This window comes from Lonchura striata, chromosome 2 (genome assembly GCF_050655825.1).
Source record: "Lonchura striata isolate lonStrDom1 chromosome 2, ASM5065582v1, whole genome shotgun sequence".
Classification (NCBI taxonomy): domain Eukaryota; kingdom Metazoa; phylum Chordata; class Aves; order Passeriformes; family Estrildidae; genus Lonchura; species Lonchura striata.
The window spans coordinates 83,491,342-83,517,983 of record NC_140704.1 but is presented as its reverse complement, the minus strand read 5'-3'; the positions used below and the strand labels follow the sequence as shown (position 1 = coordinate 83,517,983).

Here is a 26,642-nt window from a genome sequence, read left to right as displayed (position 1 = left end):
CACTTTTTATCTAATTTGTACATAATTCTTTAAGAAATTTCTAACTTTTTTGAACCACAGCTAGCCCTGACTGAAACTGAAGCTAAAATTTAGGTTCTTAAGAAAGTACTGGAAAAGTTCATCTTATAATAAAGGTATAGGTAGTACATTAACATAGCCAGCTGTCTTTTCTTCACAGACTGGGATTTGGAAGAAAAAAGCATATTCTATTTTGTATTTCTAGAACAGACCTCTATCAAATGGGATTTTATTTTGAATTAAATGTTATGATATGTGTGAACTTTCAGACAATCATACATGAACATGTACCTGACAGAAGGTTCGTGTAGTACTTTTCCAGATTTAACTGTACAGATTCACCTGCAATACTTGCCCAGCCTGAGGCCTGAAAATTGAATGGAACTGAATCTGAATGTTAATACATTGTCTCATAGGATTTATTTTGAGCCCTTTGGAATGCTTTGAGGATAGTAACTCTTAGTTTTGAGATTACAGTTGCCTTTTCATAAAACCACATATTTTTATTTTTATTTTTATTTTTATTTTTATTTTTATTTTTATTTTTATTTTTATTTTTATTTTTATTTTTATTTAACATGATTAAGGAAGCATGATCTTTTTCTATCTCCTCTGCACTAGGAAAAACTTTATAGGTCAGCAGGTCACAGCAGGTGCTTTACCTGAGAGGAAAATGAAGTGGTAAACTTCCTCTTAGTCTGTTTTATTTGTGTTTTGTTGCCTGAAGCAGTGAACACATGGTTCTCCTGTTCAATTACTGTGATTTTCTGTTAGATTAATTGTTGATAACTGGGGGTAAGCATATTTATTACATAAATGGGATACTGTCTCCATAGCAAGCATTCTTAGCAGTATTTCCATTTAAATTCTTCCTGCTGAAGCAACATTACTGCTGTTATATTTTCACACACAGGCATGCACACGCACACACAGACATTTATTTATATAAAATACATAAAAATATGTAGCTTGTGGTCATGTGAAGAAATTAGACTGGAACACTGCAGGAATTTAGACAAAGACTTGCAAAGATTCTCTTCCACACTCAGTAGCGAAACCTTGTGCTTAATGAATTTTTATCAAATAAGCACAGAGGGTAGACAAAAACATTCAGCATTACTTCTTCCTTAACTATTGTGCCAGTTCTGCTTTGTGACATTGAAGTTTTGTATATCAAGCCTCAGGGCTAGGAGGAAGCAGAAGAGCCAGAAGAGAAACAGAGGTTTAAAGAAAACCTGCAAAGAATTTGCTTGTCAGCTTGATGTGTAATAGGTGCAGAAAGGGCAAAAGCAGATAGCATATTACAATGTGGAAAAACCATGGAATACAAGGGTAAGAGAATGCTGACTGAAATAAAAGAGACAGCTGTATGTGGGGAAAGCAACATGGAAAGGAAAATGTGACCACTTTTTTACAGGGCAGGGACATATGAGTAGGTGGAGGCAGAGTAATATTTATGAGAATGCCTGTCTCATGCAGAACTCCAGCTGCATGTTTGCCAGACAAACCTTCTTTATTAATCACCTAACATACAGCTGTTGGATTACTTACTGCTACAATCACTCCCATGTACTCACTGTGTAGAATGAATGCTTTACTGTGCTTAAGGTCAAAATCACTACCAAGCTTCAGACACAATCCAGTTGGTTTCAGTATACTCGCTAAGCCTTTTCAGTGCAATGTTTTCTGCTGTTCTATCATGGTATATGTTATTGGATATATAACTATGTATTCATATATGTACAGTGGTGTACAAATACTTCAGCCCTCAAAAGTACCTTAAGTTGTTTTGTGTTTTCACTGTCACATCTTTTAGCTTGGTTCTTGAGCTCTGACTATCCCAAAATACTGCTCAGGAAGGGTATCCTGGCACTCCATGTAGTGCCATATGGATATGAAAACATAGCTAAGATAGCAGACTGAAGTAGGTTGTCTTGTGATCATGTTTAGTTACAGTCAAAAATCTGTCCAAGAAAATAGTCCTAAATCAAGCATTTATCTACAGATCTACCTATCTGACCTTTTCAAGTGTCCCAAGTGACCCAAATTCTGTCTCTTTTCCACACCTTTGCTGATGCTTTTCTAGCCTATTGAAGGCTGCAAGGGGAAAGATGGGGGTTGTGATCCACTCGGGGAGGTGGTGGGAACATGAACATGCCAACAAACCCTGAAGGCAGCACCCCTGGAAGGAGAACAGGCTCTATTTCCTAATGCTTATATTTTCCCTTGAGTTCAGAGCAGAAGGAAGAGAGAGTACTGCTGGCAAATTTCCTCCTGTGAGTTGCACCAGCTTGTGTACTTGCACCCTGACCTGCACCAAGCAGGAGAACAAGTCTTTGTGTTTGAAATGGCATGTTCTGTTCTAGCTGTTGCTGCTGTAAATAATGGGATGCCAAGTCAAGAGGACCTTTCAACTGGTGCTGCTTAAAATTAAAATTCTCTGAAGAAGGCTAGATATAGAAGAGCCCTAAAAAAACACCATACCTGGAAGAATTACTTTTTAAGGTAGAGAAGGAACCTAGCACAACTTTCTTAAGACAAAAATTAAAAAGTAATTAAAAAAACCCAATCTGCCTCTGTGTTCTTGCAGACAATTTATTTGTCCATGTATATGGACAAATGTAGTCCATATTTGTTCATGTATATGGATAAGTTTCTATCTACAGTCTGTTGGACCCATCTGCTTCCCTCAGCAGCTGCTGTTTTTCCTGCTCTTGAGGCTTACCCAGGCTTTCTGTCTGCGTGTTAAAAATTTCCAGGTGCCTTAGCAACTTAAGATCTCCCAATTTCTTTTTTAGTCCCTTTTGTGTGTCCCTTCAGCCTGTGATCTGCAGGTGTCACATTTGCAGTAGGAGAGGTTGTTCCAAAGCTGGAGCCATCTTCGCCTTGCTTGCAAGGCTGCACCTGACCCAGCGCTTTCTCCCCAGAAAACCACAAAGTCTGCATTAATAACACAACAGTGTCACAATCTGGATAAGTGTAAGTCAGAGGGTGAGGTTGTGGTGCAGATTTGAGGAAATGGATGTTGTGTCAGGATGGCTAGATCTCAGTTGCTTCAAGCTGTCAGATATGTTAGAGTGTACTTTGGATGTAGACTGACATGTGCCTTTCAGGTTTTGAAGAATCATAGGTCATTTTCTTGGGTTCTACCCATGTTTCCAGTCTGCAAGTGCAGTCATATCATCCTGATTACTTAGAGCATTATTGATGTAATTGGTAGTGTCATGTGTGGATCACTAGATGAGAATATTTAGTGTTAAGAACTAACTGTTCTAGCTAGTTAATATGTTTATTAGTAGTGTTTAAAGGTCTAAAATCAATTAGTAGGAAAAAGTTAGAAAAACAGGTGAAGTTCAAATCAACTAGGCCTAAAGAAATTCACTCTGGAATACTTAGAAATCTGCAAATTGTTTCCAAACATCAGGAGATTGGATGAGATTCTGGAGGCCTGAAACTCAACATCTACTTCTCAAAAGTGGAAAAGGACTAGCTAAGAGAGGATTTATAGGCCAGCTAGTTTAACACAGTTCCTGGGAAAAATATTGAAACAAGTAGATGATTAAACTTGAACAGTGACAAAAGGAGAAAAGGCTAACACAGGTGAATTAATCATATCTTTCCATTGATAAATCCCCCATTTTTTAATTTTTTTCTGACAAGGTAACAGCTCTTCTGGGAGGGGTGGAAAAGCAGTATCAGAGCTTTTAAAATAGTGTAGCTCAGTCTGTCTGGCCCTAACTTACTATGAGAATGTCATATAAGACTAAATTATGAAGAATGATAACTTGCTGAAAAAACATACTCAGTAACAAAAGTTATTAAGAGACTTAGTGGATTGGAAAACAGACTTAAAAATGAAAAAACAAGTATTTGTGTGTATTTGGATACTACTGGATCATGTTATCAGTCAGAAAATCTACATGTTAGCAATTATGCTATTAAATTTGAAGTTAAAAGCAGGAGCAGCTGGAAGAGGGGTTTGAGTTCATCAGAAGATGCTGGGTTACAGTTCAGAATTATCTTGATGGGAGAATGGGAGAATTATGCTTTAAGAAGGGTATAAGTTTGAATAGTGAAAAACACAGGTTATGATGTACTGGAAAGAATAATCAGCTGAATAAATACAGGGGTAATTACTGGCTGGACACCAGTTCCATAGAAGAGTTGTACAGATGGCAATCAACAACCTGAATTATGTCCCATTTTACTCAGTATTTGAAAAATTACGATCAAGTCATCATTATCAACTGGAGGGAGCTCATAAAAGAACAATGTTCTAGAAAAATAAGGTGACTGACTTCACATGGGAGGGACTGAAGAGACTGTGGTCAACAAGATAAGAGGAGCCTAAAGGAGGGAATCAGATATGTTCCTGATGGAGAGAGGAGAGGGGGAAAAAAAGCTGATGCAAAGAGGGAGAAAATGTTATTTTTTCCTTCTTTCTTTGGGAGGGGTCTAAGAAGTTCTATGTTCCTGCAGTTGATAAGGAATGTATAAGGTGGCCTCCTGAGGCTTCTGCCCAGCCATGGATTATTCCAGTTTTATTGGTCATGCCCAAGAAGGCACATTCTGAAAAATTAAAATCTAGAAGGACACTCAATGATTACATTTTTCTCAACATTACTGTTTAAAATTATGTGCATACTTTTTACTAAGCTATATATCCTCAATTTGCATTACTGATGGTGGCTTTTAGACAACTATTACTTGTAACTTGTTCCAGTTTTTCAGGTGACAGAAACAGTATTCAGAAATACAACCTATTTTAGAGTATGAACTGAAGCCACAAGCATGTAGTAGTAGACTGCAACCTGTGAGCTGTTAGCTCAGTGAAATTGTACCAAATGTCATTCACTGTGCTTACTCAATATAAAATTGACTGTAGCATGTAATTAACAAATTAGTTATCAATTGCAGTGCTGATGTGACCCTAAGTGGTTTCGCCCCTACAGTAGTGCTTTTTTGCTGGTTGGCAGTGGAATTGTGTATTTCATGGTCTTCTCTTTTTTTGCAGGTTTTGGGCTGGATTCGAAATGGAGAGTCAATGTTAAATGCTGGGCTCATCACTGCTAGCTCTTTGCAGGAGGCAGAACAGTTACAGAGGGAGCATGAGCAGTTTCAACATGCAATAGAGGTAAAAGCACCATTTTAGTGACCATGGCCTTGTATTTACAGTTCTCTGTAAATAGCACTCTTGCATTTGTGCTACAGTATTTTCAGTTTAGGGAAAGCTGTTGAACTCACAGCAAAGATGAAAACAGTTGAGAAGGTGGTTTTTGTTCTTATTTATTTTGAAGATGCTGTTCCAGGTGAATATCTTCTCAGTGCCTTTTTGCATCTTTATGAAGTGGTACCTGTTCACAGCAATTTTGCTGAAACAAGTGTTTTCATTTTTTATTCCTTTTCTAGAACATAACCTGTAATTCTAAATGTAAAAAAAATAAGAATAAATGGACCAGGAAGCAGCCATTTTGTGTATTCTGAGGTCATCCTTTAATGTTTCCATTTTTTTTTTAAGAGTAGGTTTTAGTGAAGCTTCTAAGTGGTGGTGTGTCCCCTTGCCATGGCTTCAAACTAAACTTATCAGATTGGTCATATTGCTGCAAAAAATAGGCAGCATTCTTAAGATTGATTGAAGTGCAGTATTTTTTATTTGCATGTACTACTGAGTAACTTAGTGATAATATTAACAATATGAACGTTATTTGGGTAGACTATTTGCAGAAGTACTCTGCCTTGCACTAACTCTTTAATGTTCTTTTCCGGTTTGGTAGAGTTTTATGCTTCCACACTCTTGATTTTTTTTTTCTTTTAATTAGAATTTTCACTATATGCATCCTCAGTTTGAGACCTTTGGTAACTCAAGTACAAAAATCACAAGAACTCATGGTGTTTGTCAGTTTAAGAATAAATTATGAGGAGGCTTAAAAATCTGTGTTTCCTATGCCATTGTTTACTAAGATATAATAATACTTAGTAGTATTTAAGGCATTTATATTACTTGGCTTTAGGTAAGTATTTTTCTGCATGGAGAAATACAGTTTAAAAAATTTGCTTATAGTCAATAGATAGTTGTCTTTTTTATTGGTCTGCATGCCTGCATCTTTCTTTGAACTATTGATCATCACTATTGATGTGTAAAATACTAAATTTAAAGCTGTAAAGATTGCCAGAATAAGATACATTTTTGTCATCTTTTTTCTCACTGTGAAAGAAAAGAAAATGAAACTGAAATTCATGATTACAACATGTAATGCAGCATAGATGCATCACATGTAGCTTAATGCTAGACAGTTACTATTTGTTAACTGCTATTTAGTGTGGATTTGATGATAAATCCCTACAGGATTTATTTCCTTTGCATTTGCATAGAGAAGTCACACAGTAACTAGTACCAGACAGTCATTTTTAGTTGTGTTGATGGGTGTTAGTGCACATATGGAAGTGTCATTGACACAGTGGAAATGTGAGCCTTTGAGGTCTCCAAGTAAATGAACTGTAGTGCTCCACTGAACTCCTGACTTTTCACCTCTTGTCAGAAAACACATCAAAGTGCCCTGCAGGTTCAGCAGAAGGCAGAGGCAATGCTGCAGGCCAATCACTACGATATGGATATGATCCGGGAGTGTGCAGAGAAGGTCGCCTCACACTGGCAACAGCTGATGCTGAAGATGGAGGACCGTCTCAAGCTTGTGAATGCCTCTGTTGCCTTCTATAAAACTTCTGAACAGGTACAGAAATGCAGAAGGTCTGCCTTGGTTAATTCCTCAGAGTGGCATAAAACAGCATTACTTGAAAAAGTGGTTGATGAGGTTTGGTTATGTTTAATCATTTGATGGTTAGTTCTGGTTTTTGTGTGGGAGTCAGAGAAAAATCAGCTTAATCTACTTGTTCACAGGAAAGTTTGGTGGGGAGGTTAGAAAGGTTGCCTTCTCTGCAGTCATAACTTGAGCCCATCCAGACCTATGCAGTCACAGAGGCAGAGAAAGATGAACAATTTTAGGGACAGCCTCTGAGAAATTCCATATAAGCAGGCCAGTGCTTGCAAACCTACAGCCACACTTTGTTGCCTTAAGTCCCTGTCAAAATGTGTCAGAAGCTAGGGTGTATATACAAGGGGTAGATGGGTTTTCTTTTTTTGAGGCCTGAATTTTGAATTTTTTGCCTTGCTTAATTGGCCTCATTTTTTCTGAAAGGTGTGCAGCGTGCTGGAAAGCCTGGAGCAAGAATATAAGCGAGAAGAAGATTGGTGTGGGGGAGCAGACAAACTGGGCCCCAACTCTGAAACAGATCACGTTACTCCCATGATAAGCAAACACCTGGAACAGAAAGAAGCGTTTCTAAAGGTAAGGTTGGGGATTTTTTGCAGTCTCCTGTGTCTTGGGAAGCATGCAGGCAAACAGTTCTTACAGTGCTGCCGTGGCTGTGGAAAGCAACAGTGCCCATTCCAAACTACAGGTATGTCCCCAACTGCAAAGATGTGGGAAATGGCGTGTTAACTGCTTCTGACAGTGATTAAGAGAATACTGCCAAGTGCATAAAATTGTAGCCAGTTTTATAAATACATTTCCCGTTGAATTTCAGTAGATGTCAGTTCTCCCAGTGTGACTGAACAGGAATTGGAAGTCACTGCTTTGAGCAACTGTCACTCTAAAGAAAGCTTAAAGGCTGCTGCTTTGGAAGAGAAGTGAAAGTCTCACACTGCCATTGCTGCCTGTGCATCAGAGCAGCTCTCAGATGTACTGGGAAGACAGAGGAATATGTAAGGAGGAAATTGCTAGACAGGCATCTGGGAGTAGTTGGGTTTTGTGTAATAGTCTTCAGATAAATGAAAGATTTTTGTTCCAACTAATGTCCTAGTGAAGAAGGTTATTGATAATACTGAATTAAATGTGTGGCATGTGCTTGCAAAGCAATGTAACTAACTCTGTTATCAAAGGCATTTTCCAGCATCATCATGAAAGACTAGTAAGGGAATAAAACTTTTTTTATTAGAAGCCTTCTTGTTCTCATTATGCAGATTACAACACTCAAAAACATATTAACAGAACTCAAAGTATTCAGCCTAATAAGTCCTTCTGCAGCTGGCATAAATTACTAATCTTTGTTTTAAAAATGGCATGAGAAATTACTTAGTGTCTTTGTTACTCTATCTAACCATTCTACCTTCATCTAACCTTTTAAAGTAGCATTTCATAATTTGCATGTTAAAAATGAGACACACAGCCCATATGTAGCATTTGATATCTGTTGAGATGAAGATGACAGCTGAGTTGAGTGCTTTCAATATAGTGGGAAGGACTGAAAGCTCTCAAGGACTTGCCTTAGTATTTTAAGATCAGGTACTACTATTTCAGCACCTCTGATTTCACTTCAGCAGAGCATTCACCTTTTGTTTAAAGTACTAACAGATGTTGCAGAATATGCAGGTGGGTACATAACCATGTGCACTGTTTATACAGTAAGCAACTTCAGGTGGCACATGGCACATACACTAAACAAACTTCTCTGTGAGCTCTGAGTCATCTGAAAGCCCTAGAGCAGGTCATTGCTTTTCAGGTTTTTCAGAAAATATGAATAGCATTTTATTTACTTATTTATTTTATTTGCATTTGTTTATCTGCTTTTTTTTGTCTCTGCCAGGTAAGGTGTAAGTGCTATTCAGCAGAATATCTATTTTAATAGTTGGTTTGGCTTGGCTAACTTGTAGAAAAGATTTAACATGCAGTGCTTTCCAAAACTGAGGAGAGTGACAAATGTACAAAAATGGAGTTAGGAAGATCTCTAATCTCTTCTGTGTGTGTATTTGTGCATCTTCAAATAAGGTTGTACCTCTGACTCTCTAGGCCTGCACACTGGCTCGGAGGAATGCTGATGTCTTCTTGAAATACCTGCACAGGAACAGTGTCAACATGCCAGGGATGGTGACGCACATCAAAGCACCTGAACAACAAGTGAAAAGTAAGGGGCTGCTTATTCTCTTTCTTCTCACAAGAATGTGATCATCATGTGCTGTGGTATGTGATATTTGTTGAGAAGTGATGGAGTAGTGAAGCCTGGCCAAGTGGAAAGAGTTCTGTCAGGCTTAACAGGAAACAAATTACTTGCACACTTTAAAGGCGCTGACAGTCTTCAAAGTCTCTTATACTCAAATGAAGCTTTTTGGAATTCTTTTATCTGCTACTTACACCTAATCTTCTTTCGATTTGAGACCCAAATGTGCTGCTTTTATTGAGACAATGGGGTGGTAAACTTCCACGTGATAATGTTTGGTCTGAAGCCAAATGGGAGCTGATCAGTGTAAGCATATTGAATGTGTTGGTGTCAGATATTCTGCAAGTTCCCTGAGAGTGCCAGAGTGGTATGAGATTATTGCTTGTACAATGCCCTTGAGCTCTTCAGATAGTTTGAATCAGTGTTGAGGAACTTCATGAAGTATGGGGTAACTTATATCATGTTTAAACTGGATGTGTAGACAGATTGTAGCTGAGGTGCCGCTGGAAAGAGCTACTACATGGGGCTTGGCTTTTGCTAAGATGAATAATATGTAGTACAGCTTTAAGGGGTAATAAGCACTCTAGGGAATGGATGGAGACCTGTAGGGCTTTGAGGGACAAAAGTGCAAAAATTAATATGGTATGCATAACTGCTGGGTGTGGTAGCAGAACAGAGATCAGAGAGATTCAGAATTAAATATTGCATTTTAATAATTTAATTGCCAGTCATACTCTGCTCTCTGCATTTTGAAGCTGTGACTGAGCACTCTGGCCATGCTACAAGTCTCAAAACCAGAGAAGTCTTATTTCTAATTAAATGCTGTTTGCACCTACCCAAAGGGGATATGATGCAGCCAGACGCAAGAGGATCACAGCAGTAAGTCTGGAGAAGAAGCTGCAGCAAAGAAAATTCCAAATGAGAGAAAGTGTTACAGCAAGATGGATTAGAGCAGGTAGCCCAGAGAGGTAGTAGAATTTTTAAAATTTAGTCAAACAAGCCCCTGGAAAACTTTGCAGTTAGTGCTGCTTTGAAGAGGAGATTGAAACAGATGGCCTGCAGAGGTCACTTCCGCTCTAATTTACTTGATGAGTCTATTTGAAAAGGACATCTTCACCACTTCATTTTAATACAAAGGGAAAACAGCTTGTTGTTTTTCCTCTGTCCCCAACATTTATAGAACTGTACAAAAACAAACAAACACACAAAAAACCCCAAAAAACCATCAAACAAACAAAAAAAAGCCCCAAAAAAGCCCCCAAAAACCCAAAAAATCTTAGCACAACTGCCAGCAGTATCAATAACTGAAGCTGGTTGTTGTAACTCGGGAAGCTCATCTTGCCGCGATACCCCAAGCGGTGGCGTGCTGGGTGGCGAGAGGGAAGAGAATGGGCAGCCTCTCCCCCTGCAAAGCTCTGCTGTCCCAGTTGTCGGCGCAGGGACAGACGGAGGCGACACGGGACTTGGGGCGAACAGGATAGTTTTCTTCATCGAACCCCAAAACCCTCCAGGGAGGGCGAACAAAGGTTTTATATGGGAACTCAAGAGGAGGGGTTTAGGAACAGCAACCAATGAGGGTAGAGCAGAGGAGGAGTTTCAGGTGGGACTAACATAGCACAAACCTATCAGGGGAAACAGGGGAGGGGAGTAACACAAAGTAACCAACAGGATGTTGTGCCTCACTGAATAGACAGGGAATGCTCTGGAAGCAAGGCAGGAGGCTAGGAGGAGTGACAGGGAATGTTCTGGGGAAAGGGGCAGGGAAAGGAAGGATTGACAACTTGGAGAGGAGGGGGTTAGGGAAGAGCTTGGGGAGATTGACAATTGGGGAAGGGAGGAGATTGGTGGGGGGGGGGGGCGTGAACAGACACTGAACAAATATCAAATCAAAGGAAAACACACCACAACAGCTGGTATTTGTCACTTAGTTCTTCTTTCAGTAAGAGACAAAGAGAGAAGAAGAAAGCAGGGAAGTTTTAGCTACCACACATACTAAATAGTAGAGAAATTATTTCAAAATTCCATTTTGAAATCTCTATGGGAACAGTCATTCTGAGAAAGGTAAATATGCTTATATGAGGAAAGAATAGAAAGATCTCTACTAATGTCCTTAAGAGTAATAATTGCATATCAGAACCATAGTGTTATTCATGTTTTACACACATTTAAAATTCTGGATGAGTGATACATGTTTAGAAAGCAACAAAAAGCCAGCAAAAATCCCCAAGTAGGAAAAAATAAGGTTTTTCTCTCCATAAACCATGTAATATATGCTTCTGAAAATTAAACATGAGTTAAGATAAAACTAGTGGGGTCTCCTTCCTGTTGGGTCTCAATGGTATGGTGGTAGCTGACCAAATGATAAAAAAAGTTTACTCTGTTCTTCCTGTTCAAATATTCACGTCAAGAAAAAAAAGATCTTTCACTTCTTTTATAAATTGAGAAAAAAATTGAGTGTTTATTTTAGTGAAAGAAAAGTTACATATGTTCTAATAGAACATTAAAATTCAGATGTAATGGTCTAATAGAGCATTACAACTCAGATGTATGCTTGAGACTGGCAGACTACAATCAATATATACTTTATACATTAATGCCTTAAAAACTTGAGTTCCTGCAGAACTGCTGAACATTTTTCAAAAACCTCTTTCTGTGGCATACTTGATCCTTATTCCCAGATGAAGGTTAAGTTATCTGGAAAAGTGATGTCTTAATCTGGGCAAAGTTTAGCTAAGCATATGTTTCATGGGGAACAGGAATTACAGTGGTACTGAACTCTGAGAGGTGTCCTTATGTTCCTGTGTAAATACCAGTGTAAATAATTTCTGTGATATGCAGTTAAAGATACTTAATCATTGTCTCACTTAGGAAGGAGCTGTGGCCTAAAACTATGCTATGACAGGTGGATTGAGTTGGTGACAATTTCTGTAAACTCAGAAATGAGAGCACCTTCATCTTTGTTTCAGCTGCTAAGTCTGTGTGCATCTGTGTTACCTGTCTTTTCTGTACAGGTTGTGACTGAGCACGGCTCAGGAACTTGTCTAATGGTGCTTATATTTTTAGATAGGTTGCTAGAAGGATGCATGGAGACAGGTGAGAACTCTTTGAACCTGGAGAAGTTGAAAAATTAAGGAACAATCCTAACAAATGTTGGCATCGAAGTAAATGACAACAGGGACTGTAGTTCAGGTGGCTTGAGATACAGAGATGCTTTTCCAAACCTATTATTAGATATTGATGTTGTATAACTTCCTTAGAGTAGTTTATAGAATATTTTTTCTCCTCTTTGTCAGTCCAAGAAATTAATGGCATTAACACTAACAGTGCCTAGCCAAATATCTCTCACTGCCTTGTCGTCTGTATCATGTCCTGACAGAACAAATGCTGTTCCAATTTGCTAAATTCACCTCGCTTGCTCTTTGTCAGAACTACTTTGCTTACTTCACTATCAAGATGTCTCTCTTTATATGGTGTGTCCAGTTGGGTGTGTTGCATTGTATAATGATAATTGTGTCCCACCCACTCCACATCCCTGTCTCCTGAAATTTGGCATATACTTTGAGCTAGTGTTTTGGAGGTGATATAAGGCAGAAATTAAACTGAGAAAGCAGGGGAGACTCACAGCATATCAGCTCATAGCTTTCCATATTTGAGGGGAGCCTGACCAGCAAAAAATAAAACCTTGGCCACAGTGACCACATTCCAACCAAAAGCAAATTCTGGGTGATCTCAGCACTCTGTGGCAAGTGGGAATATAGTGCTTGTAAGCAGGAGGATGTTGGCAGTGATTCAGACAGGTTTCATAATCTTCAGAGAGGCTGTGACAAGTGGTTGTGTTTGGTCCCAGATCTCTGATGAGGTAGACGAAGATGTTCCCCTCAGGCTTCCTGTGATTTGAGCTTCTCTGTCAAACTGTTGATTGGAGTTGTTAGCTTTTGGGATGTAAAGCATGGTGGACCTGCACAGTGGGAGAGCAGAATACAGAGACCTTAAGACATCTAGCACCTGATAGCTTCCACTCGTAATTATGGAAAATGGAAAATAGCCAGCTCTGGGTATAAGTAGAAAACCCAGTAGTGTTAGTGTAAAGAATAAGACTCTTTTGTGGTCTCTTCTGCTGGACCTCTCTTTTGGCTCTGTGCAATTGCAAAAGAATCACTTGGTGGAGATATTTAGTATCCACGTTCCCCTGTGCTCAGCTTGCCCTCCAGCTTTGCAGAAGCTACAAAGTCAAGTAGGGCTGCTGCTCTGGAAGCAGCAGTGGGTAAGGTGAGTTTCACAAGAAACTGCTAGAATTTTTTTTTTTGGTGGAAAAACCATAAGCATTAAAGAAGCAGAATTCAGGTAAGGTCTTCTGCATATTGTAAGCACGATGTCTTTGCTAGGAAGAATTTAAAACGTTGGATGTGTGGGATTTGGATGTGAGTTTTCTGATACTCAGGAATAATAAACTGTGGAGTTAATTCTTTGATTACCTAGAAATTCTGTCAAGGTTCAGTGAACATTAACAAGTCATCTTATCTTATTCATATTTAACAAGTCAGCTTACTTGTGCTGCATTTGACCTTGTGGTGACCTCAGGTTATACATTTGTTCATCTGTATTAAATCATTAAAATACTTTATGGTATTTTAATATTAAAGTTTCCCTTTTTTAACTTCAGTATAATTTGTAAAGTATGTTGTGATTACTTTTGCATGCTTATTCTTTCTGAGGAAACCCCATCAAGTGCCATCTTCATAAGCCTACATTTGCAATCCTGCTATAAGCAGTGGCAGTCCCCTTGTGAAAAATACTTGAGAGGAAAAAAACATGTCAATAGTAAGTTTAATTGCATCTCTAGTTTCTTTAATCTGTAGTTCTGTAAATTATGAAGAAGGTGCACTCTGTGTTTCATTAATATCAGGAAAAAAAGCAAAGCAAAGACGAACAGAAAGAGCAAGTGTATAGTAAATTCTACAATGTAAAGTAATTTATTCCCCTGATTTTAGTGTGATATTTTACATTTTGTTGTCATAAGCTCTGTTTTAATTCCTTCAGATATCTTGAATGAACTCTTCCAGAGGGAGAACCGTGTGCTGCATTATTGGACCATGCGTAAAAGACGTCTTGATCAATGCCAACAGTATGTGGTGTTTGAAAGAAGTGCCAAACAGGTGAGGGTTTCATATGAAAATCTTCTTTGGTGTGGTCAGGGATTCACATACACTGTCTTCTCACAATAACAAATTAGTCATTGACTTCAATATTTCAAATTGTTAAAACATCTGAAGGATGGAAGTAGCAAATTTAATTATTTGCCTTCTCTTTAATGCAGAATAACTAAATTTGGTGAGGCAGTGTGTCTGTAACTGTTGTAACTCAAAAGTGATGTTTTGCTTCTGCCAGCTTTCTCTGGTACTGGCATATCTAATTTCGGCAAGCTTGTGTTTGACAAATTGTTATGCTTGTTAACTTTTACACACACCTAATTTGTCTGGGGAAATTACAGGCAGCAGCATTTTTCTCAGATGTTGAAGGAAAAATATCTAATTAAGTTGATTGGCAGTTCTAGAAATCTGACAAGTTGGATAACTCATTAAACAATAATAACTGAATTACTTCGGTTTTTCAATTCTTTGTATTTGGTTTCATGGTTTCCTGCATGATAGATCCACCTCTTGGTATTTTGTTGAGTTGATCAGTCTGAAAAGAACTATTAAGTAACTACCACACACACACAAAAAAAATCTCCTTCACTAATCAAAACACATGCCTTAAAAATAAGTAGGGTGTTCAAGGCAGAAGTGGTAAGCAGATTGATCTGTGATAGTTTTATAGTTTTGTTTTTTTTTTTTTTTTAACTGGTTATAAGACAAAGAAGGGAAGCTATCAGTTCCTGTTCTGCGGAAAATGACACAATGCCCATGGTGTAAATATAGTCAGATCCTATTTAGAGGGCTCAAAAACATAATCTTATTTCTTTCTGACAGCTAATTTAGACGAACATTTAAATACTATTGGTCTGGTTTGCTCTTTTGAAAGAATTCTCAAGTCTGCCTTTCATGCTTTCACAAAGAAATTAATGCAAGATGTAACTTGGAGTGAATTTGAAGTGTGATACTTCTTTAAAACAACACCACCCTCTCTTCCCTGCCCCCCTGCCCTCACCTCCCAGCCCTTCTTTTGAATAACTTTAAATTTAAACCTCTGACTTGCACATGATCTACTTGTTTTTGTATAGAGATTACTAACTGACAGTCAAACACTGGAGATAAAGATCTGTCAGCATTTTCATTGTAAATCCCGTTTTTCAGCAATCACCAGTTCAGTCATCAAAAAGCAAAGCAAACCAAACTATATATGGGACTCCACAATGATTAGCCAAAAAAAAAAACAAAACTGAAGTGTTGCTCTCTTCATTTAGATGCTTTCTGGTATTTGGAAGAACCTGTTCTTTGTGCTTTCAGAACTTGATGCCCTTGTGATGGAAAACATATCATACCAGTTTGCAAGAACAGTGGTGGATTCTCAAATCCTTTTAGAATTAAGGGCTTACCTGATCCCTAAGCTGATTTCTCCAATTCTTGTAGTGATCTTTCAGGTGAAATGAAAATTGATCTAAACTGTAGGAATTAAGATCAAATTGAATTTTATGTCATACTCTAGAGAGTGTGCCTCTAGAGAGCTGCCAGCAAGTTATGAAAAGATAACATTTCATTCTCATGGCAGGGGGATTGGAAATACATGATCGTTAAGGTCTCTTCCAATCCAAACCATTCTGTGATTTGGGATGGGGCAATTTTTTGTTTATCATTCATTCCAGTGTTATGTAATAAACCCACTAAAAAAAAGCAGAGAAGTATTAAATGTTGCTGGTAATATCAGTGGTAGCATGCTGTGCTTGTCCATATCAGTCTTCTCTTGCAAAGATTGACATTAGAATGACAACATGTGTCATAGAGGTTGTTGGTTGAAATGTTGCTTTTTTTACAGATGTCCAACAGTTGTTCCATCAGCAACTTTTAAAAGTATAGGCCCTTCTCATCAGGCTTTCACCTGCAATAGTATGTGACTAGGAAAATGGCATCCTGGCATTCACATTCGGTGTTGGATTTTGAAGGCTTTTTGCTCATTTCAAGTTTTGCACCAAGAAGGAAAAACATTTGAAATGGAAGTAGGAGAATCAACGTTGCTTCATTATAGCTTTGATGCACTTAAATCATTGGTGAAATTATAATACAGACAGTGCCTTTTCTGATTCAGTGTAAGGTTATATGTGTGAAACATACATATCTACTGTCCACCAAGATAAATTTTTTCCTGTTCTTGCTAGCGTGGATAGATAATGCTCATAATTCCAATTTATCCTTTCATAGGAAGAGTGAGCACCAACCAGCAATCTACTACTTTTTCTCTTGGAGTATTAAATTTTTGTCTAATGTTCTGTGTATTTACTGAAGATAGAGAAGCTACACATTTCGTAATAAGGTGGTTCTAAGCAAGCTGTGTAGAACTCTTTGAGCATCCGCTATTGGCTTTTTCAGAAACGAGAAGTTTCTAAGCTCCTGTCCCTCTGCCTGCTGCCATAGGAAGCCTGTATTGAGAGCTGCAGAGCAGTTGTCAGTTAGATTTTCACTGTTGTGCAGCAGTTGGAGGCAACTCTTGCTTTTTCTGGGAGCCAGACATTCCTCACAACCACTGAGTTATGCTTAAAAGGGCAGCAGGTAAAGAATAGATATGTGGGTCAAGCATAGATAATTACAAAGATCAGCATTTTTCATAATAGTGAGCAAATAAAGTGTCAGGATGTGGAAGGGAAGCAATCTTAGTTTGCAGTTCTTTGTTCTGTTTTTTTTCTGCTTATACATACATAAATTGTTTTTACTGAGACATCTCATTGTTCCTTCTCTGCTGCAGGTTTTATTTCTAGGAGCACAGACCACACTTTGCGAGGCTGGAATACATGTCAGCAGAAGAGTGAAGTGATAGTTAAATCTTATGTGCTTGGAAAGTTTAGCCTACACACTTAGCGGTCTTATGTACATTTTTACAAGTTGGAACATGTATATTTCTGAGTATAGCTGTTCCATGCGGCACCAAAAAAGTGATTTTTTTTCTTTTTCCTCAGCTGGGGAGTATACTATCAAAACTGTGAACACAGTTAGTTAGGACCTTTCAATAGTGGACTGCTGTAGTCCTGCAGTAGTGGACTTCTCTGAAGTGTTTGGATTCATACATAATTTTCAATTTTCTAAACATTGTTTCATAGTCTATATTAATTATTTCAGAGTTATGAACTATGTGGTATTGTAGAGGTATTAGATGATTGCCACAAGTGACAAAGAGTAAAATTCTGTGGCCAAATGTGTGTAATACTGATTACAGATGGTTTCTGTTGGCAAAAATATATTGTCTTTTCTCTTACTTTTCTTCACTGATGCTTTATTTAGGCTCTGGAATGGATTCATGACAATGGAGAGTTTTATTTATCCACACATACTTCCACTGGTTCCAGTATCCAGCACACTCAAGAGCTGTTAAAAGAACATGAAGAGTTTCAGATCACAGCAAAGGTAAAATGCACTTTAAAAATTATCACAAAATACTTAGAGTTAGAAGGAACCTCTGGAGATCAGTTAGTCCAATTGCCCAGACATGGCAGGGTCCCCAAGAGCAGGTTACACAGGAATGTATTCAGGTGGGTTTTGAATGTTTCCATAGAGGGAGACTCCATGACATCCCTGGGCAGCCTGTTCAGTGCCCTGCCACCCTCAATGCAAAGAAGTTCTTCCTCATGTTGAGATGGAAGTTCTTATGTTCATGGCCATTAGTCCTTGTTCTGTCACTAGGCATCACTGAAGAGTCTGGCACCATCCTTCTGAGAGTGTGATATTTTATATTTTGGTGAGATTCCCTCTCACTCTTCTCCAGACTAAACTGGCCCAGCTCCCTCAGTCTCTCCTTGTTAGAGAGGTGCTCCAGACCCCAAACCATCTTTGTATTGCTCTGCTGGACCCTCTCCATTAGCTTCTTGTCTTTCCTGCACTGTGGAAACCAGAAGTGAATACAGTACTCCAGATGTGGCCTCATTAGGGTCAAGTAGAGTGTCAGGATCACCTCCCTCGGCCTATGGCCACACTTTTCCTGATGTATCACAGGATACTGTTGGCCCTTCTGGCCACGAGGGCACTGCAGGCTCATGCTCATCCACCAAGGCTCCCAGCTCCTTCTCCACAGAGCTACTACCTAGTAGATCAGCCAACAACCTGTGCTGTTACTGGGGTTATTTCCTCCAGGTCGCAGGACCCTGCCTTAGCCCTTGTTGAACTTCATTAGATTCCTCTGCCCAACTCCCCAGCCTGTCAAGGTCCCACTGAGGCAGCGCAGCTGATCCCCCCCAGTTTCATATCATCAACAATCTTGCTGAGGGTGTATTCTGTTCCTTATCCAGGTTGTAGATAAACAAGTTGAGTACAAATTGAATTATGTAAGATTTGAAACAAAATAAAACAACTGAATTCCCCTTGCCCATCAAAAAATCCCCCAAGGATGTATCCATCAAGATCTGTTCACTTGCAGTTGCTTTCTGTCTGTATTTCTGCTGAGAATAGAATAAAGCAGAAAATAACGAGCTGATATTCATTGTTACTGGCCCTATGTGCAGTTGATTTCTCATGGCAAAATCATAGTGAGGTAGCTTAAAAATGTTTTCAATACCTACAAACGTTTCATGACCTTTGATTTCCACTTTCATATCTTCATGATTGTGGATTACTGAATGTTCATTTAGGATATATAAAATACAACAAGCTGTATTATTATTCTGATTATTAATTAGAAGAGATTAGAAAAATTAAAGCTTTATTTGTTAGGTAACTAATTTTATTAAAGTATTCTGTGCTTCTGCTGTAAACCTTTTTGAGTCAGGCAGCAAAATGTTATTCTGTATCTCTGGAGGCTTTTACAGAGATGCAGATGTCATTCCTGAGGCTTTCCAGTTTTCACATGTGAAAGACAGACAACTATTGCATGATTGAACTACCTGAGTTTGTAGCGTTGTTGGTCCCTGTTTTGTTTTGCCTCCTGTTCAGACTGTCACCTCTTTCTCCCTCTGGCTCTCCAACCTTCACAGAGAAATAACTGAGCCCAGGAAAGTAAGCAAGTGTTCATTTGTATGAAGAAGAGACTTGGGAGATGGTTAAGGGATATGTGGAAAGGGAGAAAAGAAAATCCAGAAAGAACAGAGATCACTTTTGATGTTCAAACCTGGATTTTCTTCTGTTTGATCTTTGCTTCAGATTTCCTGGATCCCTTCCAGTATGCACAGCACCACTACTCTTCCTTATTTCCTCTGTCAGCCTGCAGATGACATTGGTGCCTCTTTTGAAGGGATGTTGTTTGTGTCACTCCCTTGGCATTTTGCTACCTATTGGGGAGGATATGTTAGCCCTTGCTAATTCCATACTGAAAAGAAATGCTTGGATAAGGGACCATTAGGGAACAAAAAGAATTAAGAGAGGACGGACTTGATTTTTTCAATAATGTAAGAGTCAAGTTTTTCTTGACTATTTTGCTTAACTCCCTGCTAGCAAGGGCGCTGATAGTACGCTTCACTCGTGACAGAGAAAGAGGTGGATATATAATCATCCATTGTGATGATTTATGATTTACATGAAAGAAAGTGCATAATCTTAGGCAACTTGTCATTTGGGAAAAGCACTTACAAATTTGAGGGTAAGTACTTGTTTCTCTTAGTTTCTCTCAAACAGTTCTGTGCCAACAAAGCATAATACAGAAAAGATTTAAAGAATTTAGTTTTAATCCATTAAAGAATGAAGCATATAACAAGACTTACTTCAATTTCAGCATTTCTGTGGTGTCTAGAGGAGGTAGATTCTTGAGGCTGTGGGCCAGCTCTAATACCAGTGCTTCAGTGGTAATGAACAAAGTACCCTCTTTGGCATCAAAATGCCTTTATATAATGCAAGAGTACCTATGCTGAAAGGCTTGCCTAGTATAATTTAATCTCTGGGTTAGATATGAAGCACATTTTTCAAAGAAAAATAAACAATCTGCTTCTAGTCATGTAATAATGAAGCCCAAGGAAACCTACATTAATCTTGTGACATTTTTAATACGTAAAAGGTATCTGTTTAAAGGAGCTCTGGGAAGAGAGGGGAAGAAGGTAGCGTCTTCTCTAATTGCACTTAGTAGCAGTTAAGCAAAATGATCCTCTGCATGACAGGTAGAGCTTGTAACTGTTCGATATTTTCCTGTTTTCATAGCAAACCAAAGAGAGGGTGAAGTTGTTGATACAGCTGGCTGATGGCTTTTGTGAAAAAGGGCATGCTCATGCAACAGAGATTAAAAAATGTGTCACAGCAGTGGATAAGAGGTACAGAGACTTTTCCCTGCGCATGGAGAAATACAGGACCTCTTTAGAGAAAGCTCTGGGTATTTCCTCAGATTCCAATAAATCGGTAAGAGAAATTTGAGTGTGATGATAGACAAACAAGCTTTACTTGCATTTGATTTAGCTACCATTTTCTCCTGTCTTCTTTCTTAATTCTTCCTTTCTTTAATAAAGAGCAAAAGCTTGCAGCTGGATATAATCCCAGCCAGTGTCCCTGGGTCAGAGGTGAAACTACGCGATGCTGCTCATGAACTTAACGAAGAGAAACGAAAGTCTGCCCGCAGGAAAGAGTAATACATTTATTTATTTTTAATCATTGACAATGCATAAATCAATCCTGAGAATCAAACAATTGTCATGGCTTGTCTGGCAGCTTAGAAATTGCATAAATAGTAAAAAGAGAGTGATAGTACTCAGTATCTCTTATGCCCTTTATTCACATGCTTGTTCTTGCAGATAATTCTAGCATGACAGAATCTTAAACTTTCAAAACTGTTAGACTTCTTTTAAAATGTTTTTTTCCTTTTTAGAAATAATGTGAAATGTGTATGGGGTGGAAGCAAGACAAATGTTAAATTATTGTAGCAGTGAAAAGGGTTAGAGAAAAAATGCTATCTCTTTCCCCATTTCTTTTTGTCCTGGTTAGTAATGCAGGGATGTTACCTCGTAGGTTTCCTTCCTCTGTTGTGTCTCTTCACATTTCACTTCTCAGATTTTCTTGCTGCAGTGGAATAGCAAAACCTGATGAGGAGAACAATGTATTCTGGTTATTATGCATTCACAGTGATCTAACAGACTGAGATTTGATTATTCTCTCTGTTGTCATCTAAGGTTCATTATGGCTGAGCTAATTCAGACAGAAAAGGCTTACGTAAGAGACCTCCGGGAATGCATGGATGTGAGTTTCCTTTTTTTTCACTAATCTTTGAAGGCAGGATTCAATCCGTTGTTTTCTGGTTTTAACAGCTGAGCATGATTGGTTTGGAATCATAGGATCAACTTAAGTAATCTTACTGCTGTTATGGAGAAACTTAGAATTACATCTGATAACAGCCATTTCAGAATTCACCCTATATGTTTTGCTTTTGTTGGTACTAAGTTTCAGTATTTGTTCCTTTCCCAATTCATAATTGTGTGTGGGGATTTTGTTTTAGAGAGAGGAGGGAAAAAGAAGGGGTTTACTTTATTTGCTTTGCTAGCAATAGGGGAGAACTTCTGCTAATTCTCTTATTATCTGTATCACATGGTCTGCTACTAGCTGACTTTTTGAATAGAAATTCAGTGAGATTCCATGGAAAAGTGCCCAGTAATTGTTATGCTGAAGCATAACACTGAACTAATGTTCAGTGGTAGCTGTTGCACAAAGCATAAACTTCTAGACTGCAGACATGACCTTGATAAGGAATATCCTGAAGCATTAGAGGTTGTCAAGAACACTATGCATTTTAAATTATGAAGTCTCAGGGACTATGTTAAATTGTCGGTTTTAGAACTTGTATTTCACTGTCAACATCACAAGGTATATTTGACACAACAGGCACTGTCACAATTGGAGATGATGCTGCTGTGTGATCTTTGCCTAGCTTCTCTACAGGAATGCATACTTACAGATACCTGGCTGCATCTGTTGGGAGTTTATCATCACTTTTCACATATCTTTTTTTTTCTGGGCAGACATATCTATGGGAAATGACAAGTGGAGTCGAGGAGATCCCACCTGGTATTGTAAACAAAGAGCACATTATCTTTGGAAACATGCAGGAAATTTATGAGTTTCACAATAAGTGAGTTACTTATCTTCCATTTCCATACTGCTACTAAATCCAAATGATGACCTGAGGGATTTCCTAGTGAAAATACTGTGTATTTCAATAACAAATGCTTTCCCATTTAAAAAAAATTCGAAATATTTTCCACTTGCATTGCTAAATTATTTCAGCTGTTGCTTTTTTTTGCAGAGAGGTAGATACATCATTAGAAATCAGAAAATGTTTTTCAGGCATCTTTTGGCATATAAGAGATTTTTTGGATACACCAAAATTTTGTTGTAAGTTTATTGGTTGTTCTAAAGAGATGAAAACCATTGAATTCAATAAAATACAAACATAGCACAAACATTAGGGCTCTGTCATTGTTTCAGAACCCTCATTCCTGATATCCAAGTGCAGCTCTTAGTGGGATAGACTAGGGCTCCCGGCTCTCCTTGGCTCTTCTTAACTTCTGTCGAGATCATCCAGCATCATTACATTTACTGCAGTACAGAGCATAAAAGAAACTCCATTTCTTCTGAATGGAGTGGTTCCTAGGGGGATCTCTGCATAGAAGTCTTGCTCCGAATCTTCCGTCTTTGTTAATTCCTGGTTGTGTACACATTTGTATTGGGTTATGATTCTTTGAAGTAACAAAATATACCTAGCATATTCCTGACCCTGTTTTTATGGTTCTTTGTATGCTTTGTGTTAACTTGAGAAGTTGAGTATCCAAAAAGCAAGATTTGTGTTTTTTAAAAATTGAGATGAAGGCTTTTCTTGAAACTGAAAACAGTAGGAAACCTTCCTGATAGAGAACAACAGCAATTACTAAATATTTGTGTATGCTTATGTATTAACTGCATGTCCACTAGTTCAATTTCTGATCTTCTCATCAGAACTTTTATTGAATTATATTTTATATTAGTACTTTTACTAATAAGACATTTTTATCTGTTTGTTATCTTTGTTTCCTTAGCTCATACATTTGGTATTACAGAAGTTTTTCTAATGGCCTGTGTCCACAGACAATAGATCCAAACATGTTGCTGTAATGAACATGTTTCATATGCCTTCTACTATTTGTTTCTTTTCTACCACAGTATATTTCTCAAGGAGTTGGAAAAATATGAACAGTTACCAGAAGATGTTGGACATTGCTTCGTTACTTGGGTAATGAAGTCAGACTTGTGTTTAGAAGTAGAAAGGAGAATAGGAGGGGGAATTCTTGCTCTCAGATCCCTTTTTGATTTGTAAAAGTACCTCTTCCTGCAAATTTAAGTAAAACGTGTTTCTTTAACTGAGAAAAAATAATTAGGGCACTCCCGTCAGATGCCAGTCGTTAGCTGCTCTTGAAGTGTATGCAAGTTGCCTAAACCTGTGTGCAGATTTGGTTTGTCTTAGCTTTGAATAACCTATTTTTATATACACTGCTGTTGTTTTCAGTCTTACTTGCCTGATGTACATTTTTACACTGACAGTTTGAGTGGAAATATAATTCTGTACAGCTCAGTTTCTTGATAGGGAAGATAAGCTCTCTGATAATGGCGTAAAAACTTTGAGCCAGGAATGATGCTCTCTTAAACTTTTGTAAATTTGCATTTTGTTCTGCAGGCAGACAAATTCCAGATGTATGTTACCTACTGTAAAAATAAGCCGGATTCCACTCAGCTGATATTAGAACATGCAGGAGCATACTTTGATGTGAGTACATCGTGTCCATCTTAAAAGCACACCTTGGCCGTTTGACTCATATTTGTGATTCTGCTGAGTGCCTAATTTGTTAATAAAATACAAGTTTCCTGTTAATAATGTTGCAATTTATTAAGCTGTCAGCTCAAGAAAATCAATCCTGTATCTCACATAGTTACTTCCATTGCTCAGTTGGTGATACAGAGCTGTCAAATCAGATGTGAAAAGTCACTGTCAAATATCAGAGCAGTTCAGAACTGGAAGCAGGTTCTGGAAGCAACAATCAAGACATGAATCTTCAGCTCACACAAGCACATCCTGCAAATTTTAACATTTTGATGTGCTTAGTTTGCATTATATGTAATAGAGATAGAAATGTTTGTTGAATTTTTGGAGCACTTTTAAACTGTAATTGCATGTAGTAGTAATTCAGTTCACTGCTGTTTTTCAGAAGGACTGAACCTCTTTATTCCATCCCATGGTTTCATGGTCTACAAAAATTTTGGCCATGGTGAATGAGTTTTGGTTGGACATGTATTAACAGATTATTCAATTAGAGTGCTCTCTTTTTCAATTTTTTTCCCCCAGCTGAGCCACTAGCTGTGTAATGACACCACAATTTTTTTTTTTTAGAGTTGTTTGTACAAGTAGAGGGAAGTAGAGGAAATCCCCGAATCCCTTGGGGTTGATCTCAAAAGTCTAATCTCTGAAAAAATGAGGTTTCTAAGGCAATTCTGTGAAGCTTCTGTTAAGTTTTCAATGTTTGAAGAAGAGTAGATGAGTTACAGAAAATCAGGTAGATATGACTGAAAAAAATTCCAAGAAAAATTTAGTAAATACCATTTAAAAAGATAACACAGGGCTCTGGTAAAACTATTAGAAATAAATTCTTGTCACCACTTCCTTTGATCATCTGTTTCACCACTATATCCAGAGCTCTCCATCCCCTAATCTACCTAAACTATATTAGAAGTGTGAAGACTTAATTCTGTGTACAGAGAACTTGAGTGCTTCCACTGATGACACCACTGGTCCATGTGAAAATATTGTGTGTATCCCATTTTGGGAATTTCTGATACTGTAACCATGGTTGGATGGCCACATAGCTGTGGGGCATTGCTGTTTGAAATTGCTTGGTTAAAATAGATCTGATGCTGTGATAACTGGCAGACCCCTTCAGTGGAGTTCAGCCCCAGTCAGTGCCTGAAATCTGTGATCATCCCATTTAGCTATCAGTTAATTCCGTTTTCCACCTTTAGCTTCATGGAGGTAATACTTTTTTTGTATTTGTAAGTGGCTGTTTTCTTTTCAAGCACTTGGTAACCTCAGAAACTCTTAATCCGTGCTCCCTCTGGTGGGGGATGAGGCCGTCTGTGGCTGTCGGCACCGAAATAACAGGGAATGCTGAGAAACCTACACCTCAGCCTTCCCGGTACTCCTGCCTCTTCCCTCATTCCAGGAACCCTGGAATGTGAGTTTTCCTCTCTTGCAAGTAGCAAAAGAAGTACAGATCTTAATGTTTTTTAGAAAAGGTGTTGCCACACATTCTTGTCCTTCATTGTTGCTCTTTGTATTTAGGTTTGTTGAAATGTTTCACAGATACTCTTGGAAGTAATCATCTCCTGTTTGTACCAAGTGATATGCACAGCAGAATGATTCATTGTGCCTGGAATATCTGGTTATCCTGGGCTTTTTTCTGCTAAAATAGGATTTGTAGTTAATGTGTATTATTTCATATCCCTCAAAACAGTTTATATCTGAACGTTGGTGCTCACAGTCCTCAAAGTTTTGCTTTTTCCATGTAGGAGATACAGCAACGACATGGACTGGCCAACTCTATCTCCTCTTACCTTATCAAACCTGTCCAAAGGATAACAAAATACCAGCTTCTTTTAAAGGTCGGTATTAATTCAGGGTTCTTAATCTGATTCTGCTGGTCATAAGAAGGCAAAGCTCTTGCTGAAATCAGGAGGGTTGTTCTACTCTGCTCTCCAAGACTCCAGCATCCTGGGCAGCCACAAATACTGCTGCAAAATTTCAACTGAAAAAATGAAAGAAGGCATAAACAAGCAACTTTTTGTCCAGATTTCTGTAAACCAAAAAAAGATACATGTCTACTGATGTTTACTTAGAAAACATAATTTGCATTTCCAGCGTAAAAAGGTGATTCATGACTATATGGCTATAAAACAATTTTCGTAGTGGTTTGTACATCAAATTTTGGCATGCCATTAGCTATGCTGATGGTATTAAATACTGTAAAATAGATAATAGTATATTTATTTATATGTAAAACTGTAATACAAAATATCTATAAGATATTTAAATATCTCTGTGTATCAATAAATATTTATACATTGTGACTGTACCTATAGAGCTGTTGCATAAAGAGTTTTTATTTGTAATGTTGCCTGGAAATGTCAAGTAAATAATAGCTGCTAAATAAGCACAACTTTTGGAGCCTTGTAGTTAAAACTTTCACTCAGTGGACAGATGTCTTCTCAAGTGAGCAGCAGTGTTCTTGGACTGTGCTGGGTTGCTGGTAGGTGGCAATGCTTGTTCTGTTGTAGCAGCCTACAAAAGCATTGTAACTAATCTGTGTCTCCCCTTTTTATTCAGAACAGCCATGTGTGATTGTTTTTGAAATTTCTGGAAAACACTAGAGGCTATTTCAGGTCACATTGGGTGGAAATAAATCTGTCATTTTTGACTGAAGTTTAGTGTCTGTTTTCCACTTGCAAGGAGTTGCAACTTGGTCAAGTTATAATTTCCAGAAATTTTATATTTCTTTTTTT

General features: G+C 38.1%; 1 protein-coding gene across 1 annotated transcript in view; it reads left to right on the top strand.

Moving 5' to 3' along the window:
* Window positions 1-26,642, top strand: part of TRIO (trio Rho guanine nucleotide exchange factor) — a 246,193-nt gene that overhangs the window by 136,158 nt on the left and 83,393 nt on the right. The window contains exons 16-28 of the mRNA XM_021528950.3: window positions 5,033-5,152; window positions 6,558-6,749; window positions 7,215-7,364; window positions 8,865-8,979; window positions 14,053-14,168; window positions 17,445-17,567; window positions 20,280-20,474; window positions 20,582-20,697; window positions 21,239-21,305; window positions 22,082-22,191; window positions 23,259-23,328; window positions 23,770-23,859; window positions 25,653-25,745. Coding sequence (XP_021384625.3) covers window positions 5,033-5,152; window positions 6,558-6,749; window positions 7,215-7,364; window positions 8,865-8,979; window positions 14,053-14,168; window positions 17,445-17,567; window positions 20,280-20,474; window positions 20,582-20,697; window positions 21,239-21,305; window positions 22,082-22,191; window positions 23,259-23,328; window positions 23,770-23,859; window positions 25,653-25,745 — 1,557 coding nt within the window. The remainder of the gene's footprint in view (window positions 1-5,032; window positions 5,153-6,557; window positions 6,750-7,214; window positions 7,365-8,864; window positions 8,980-14,052; window positions 14,169-17,444; window positions 17,568-20,279; window positions 20,475-20,581; window positions 20,698-21,238; window positions 21,306-22,081; window positions 22,192-23,258; window positions 23,329-23,769; window positions 23,860-25,652; window positions 25,746-26,642) is intronic.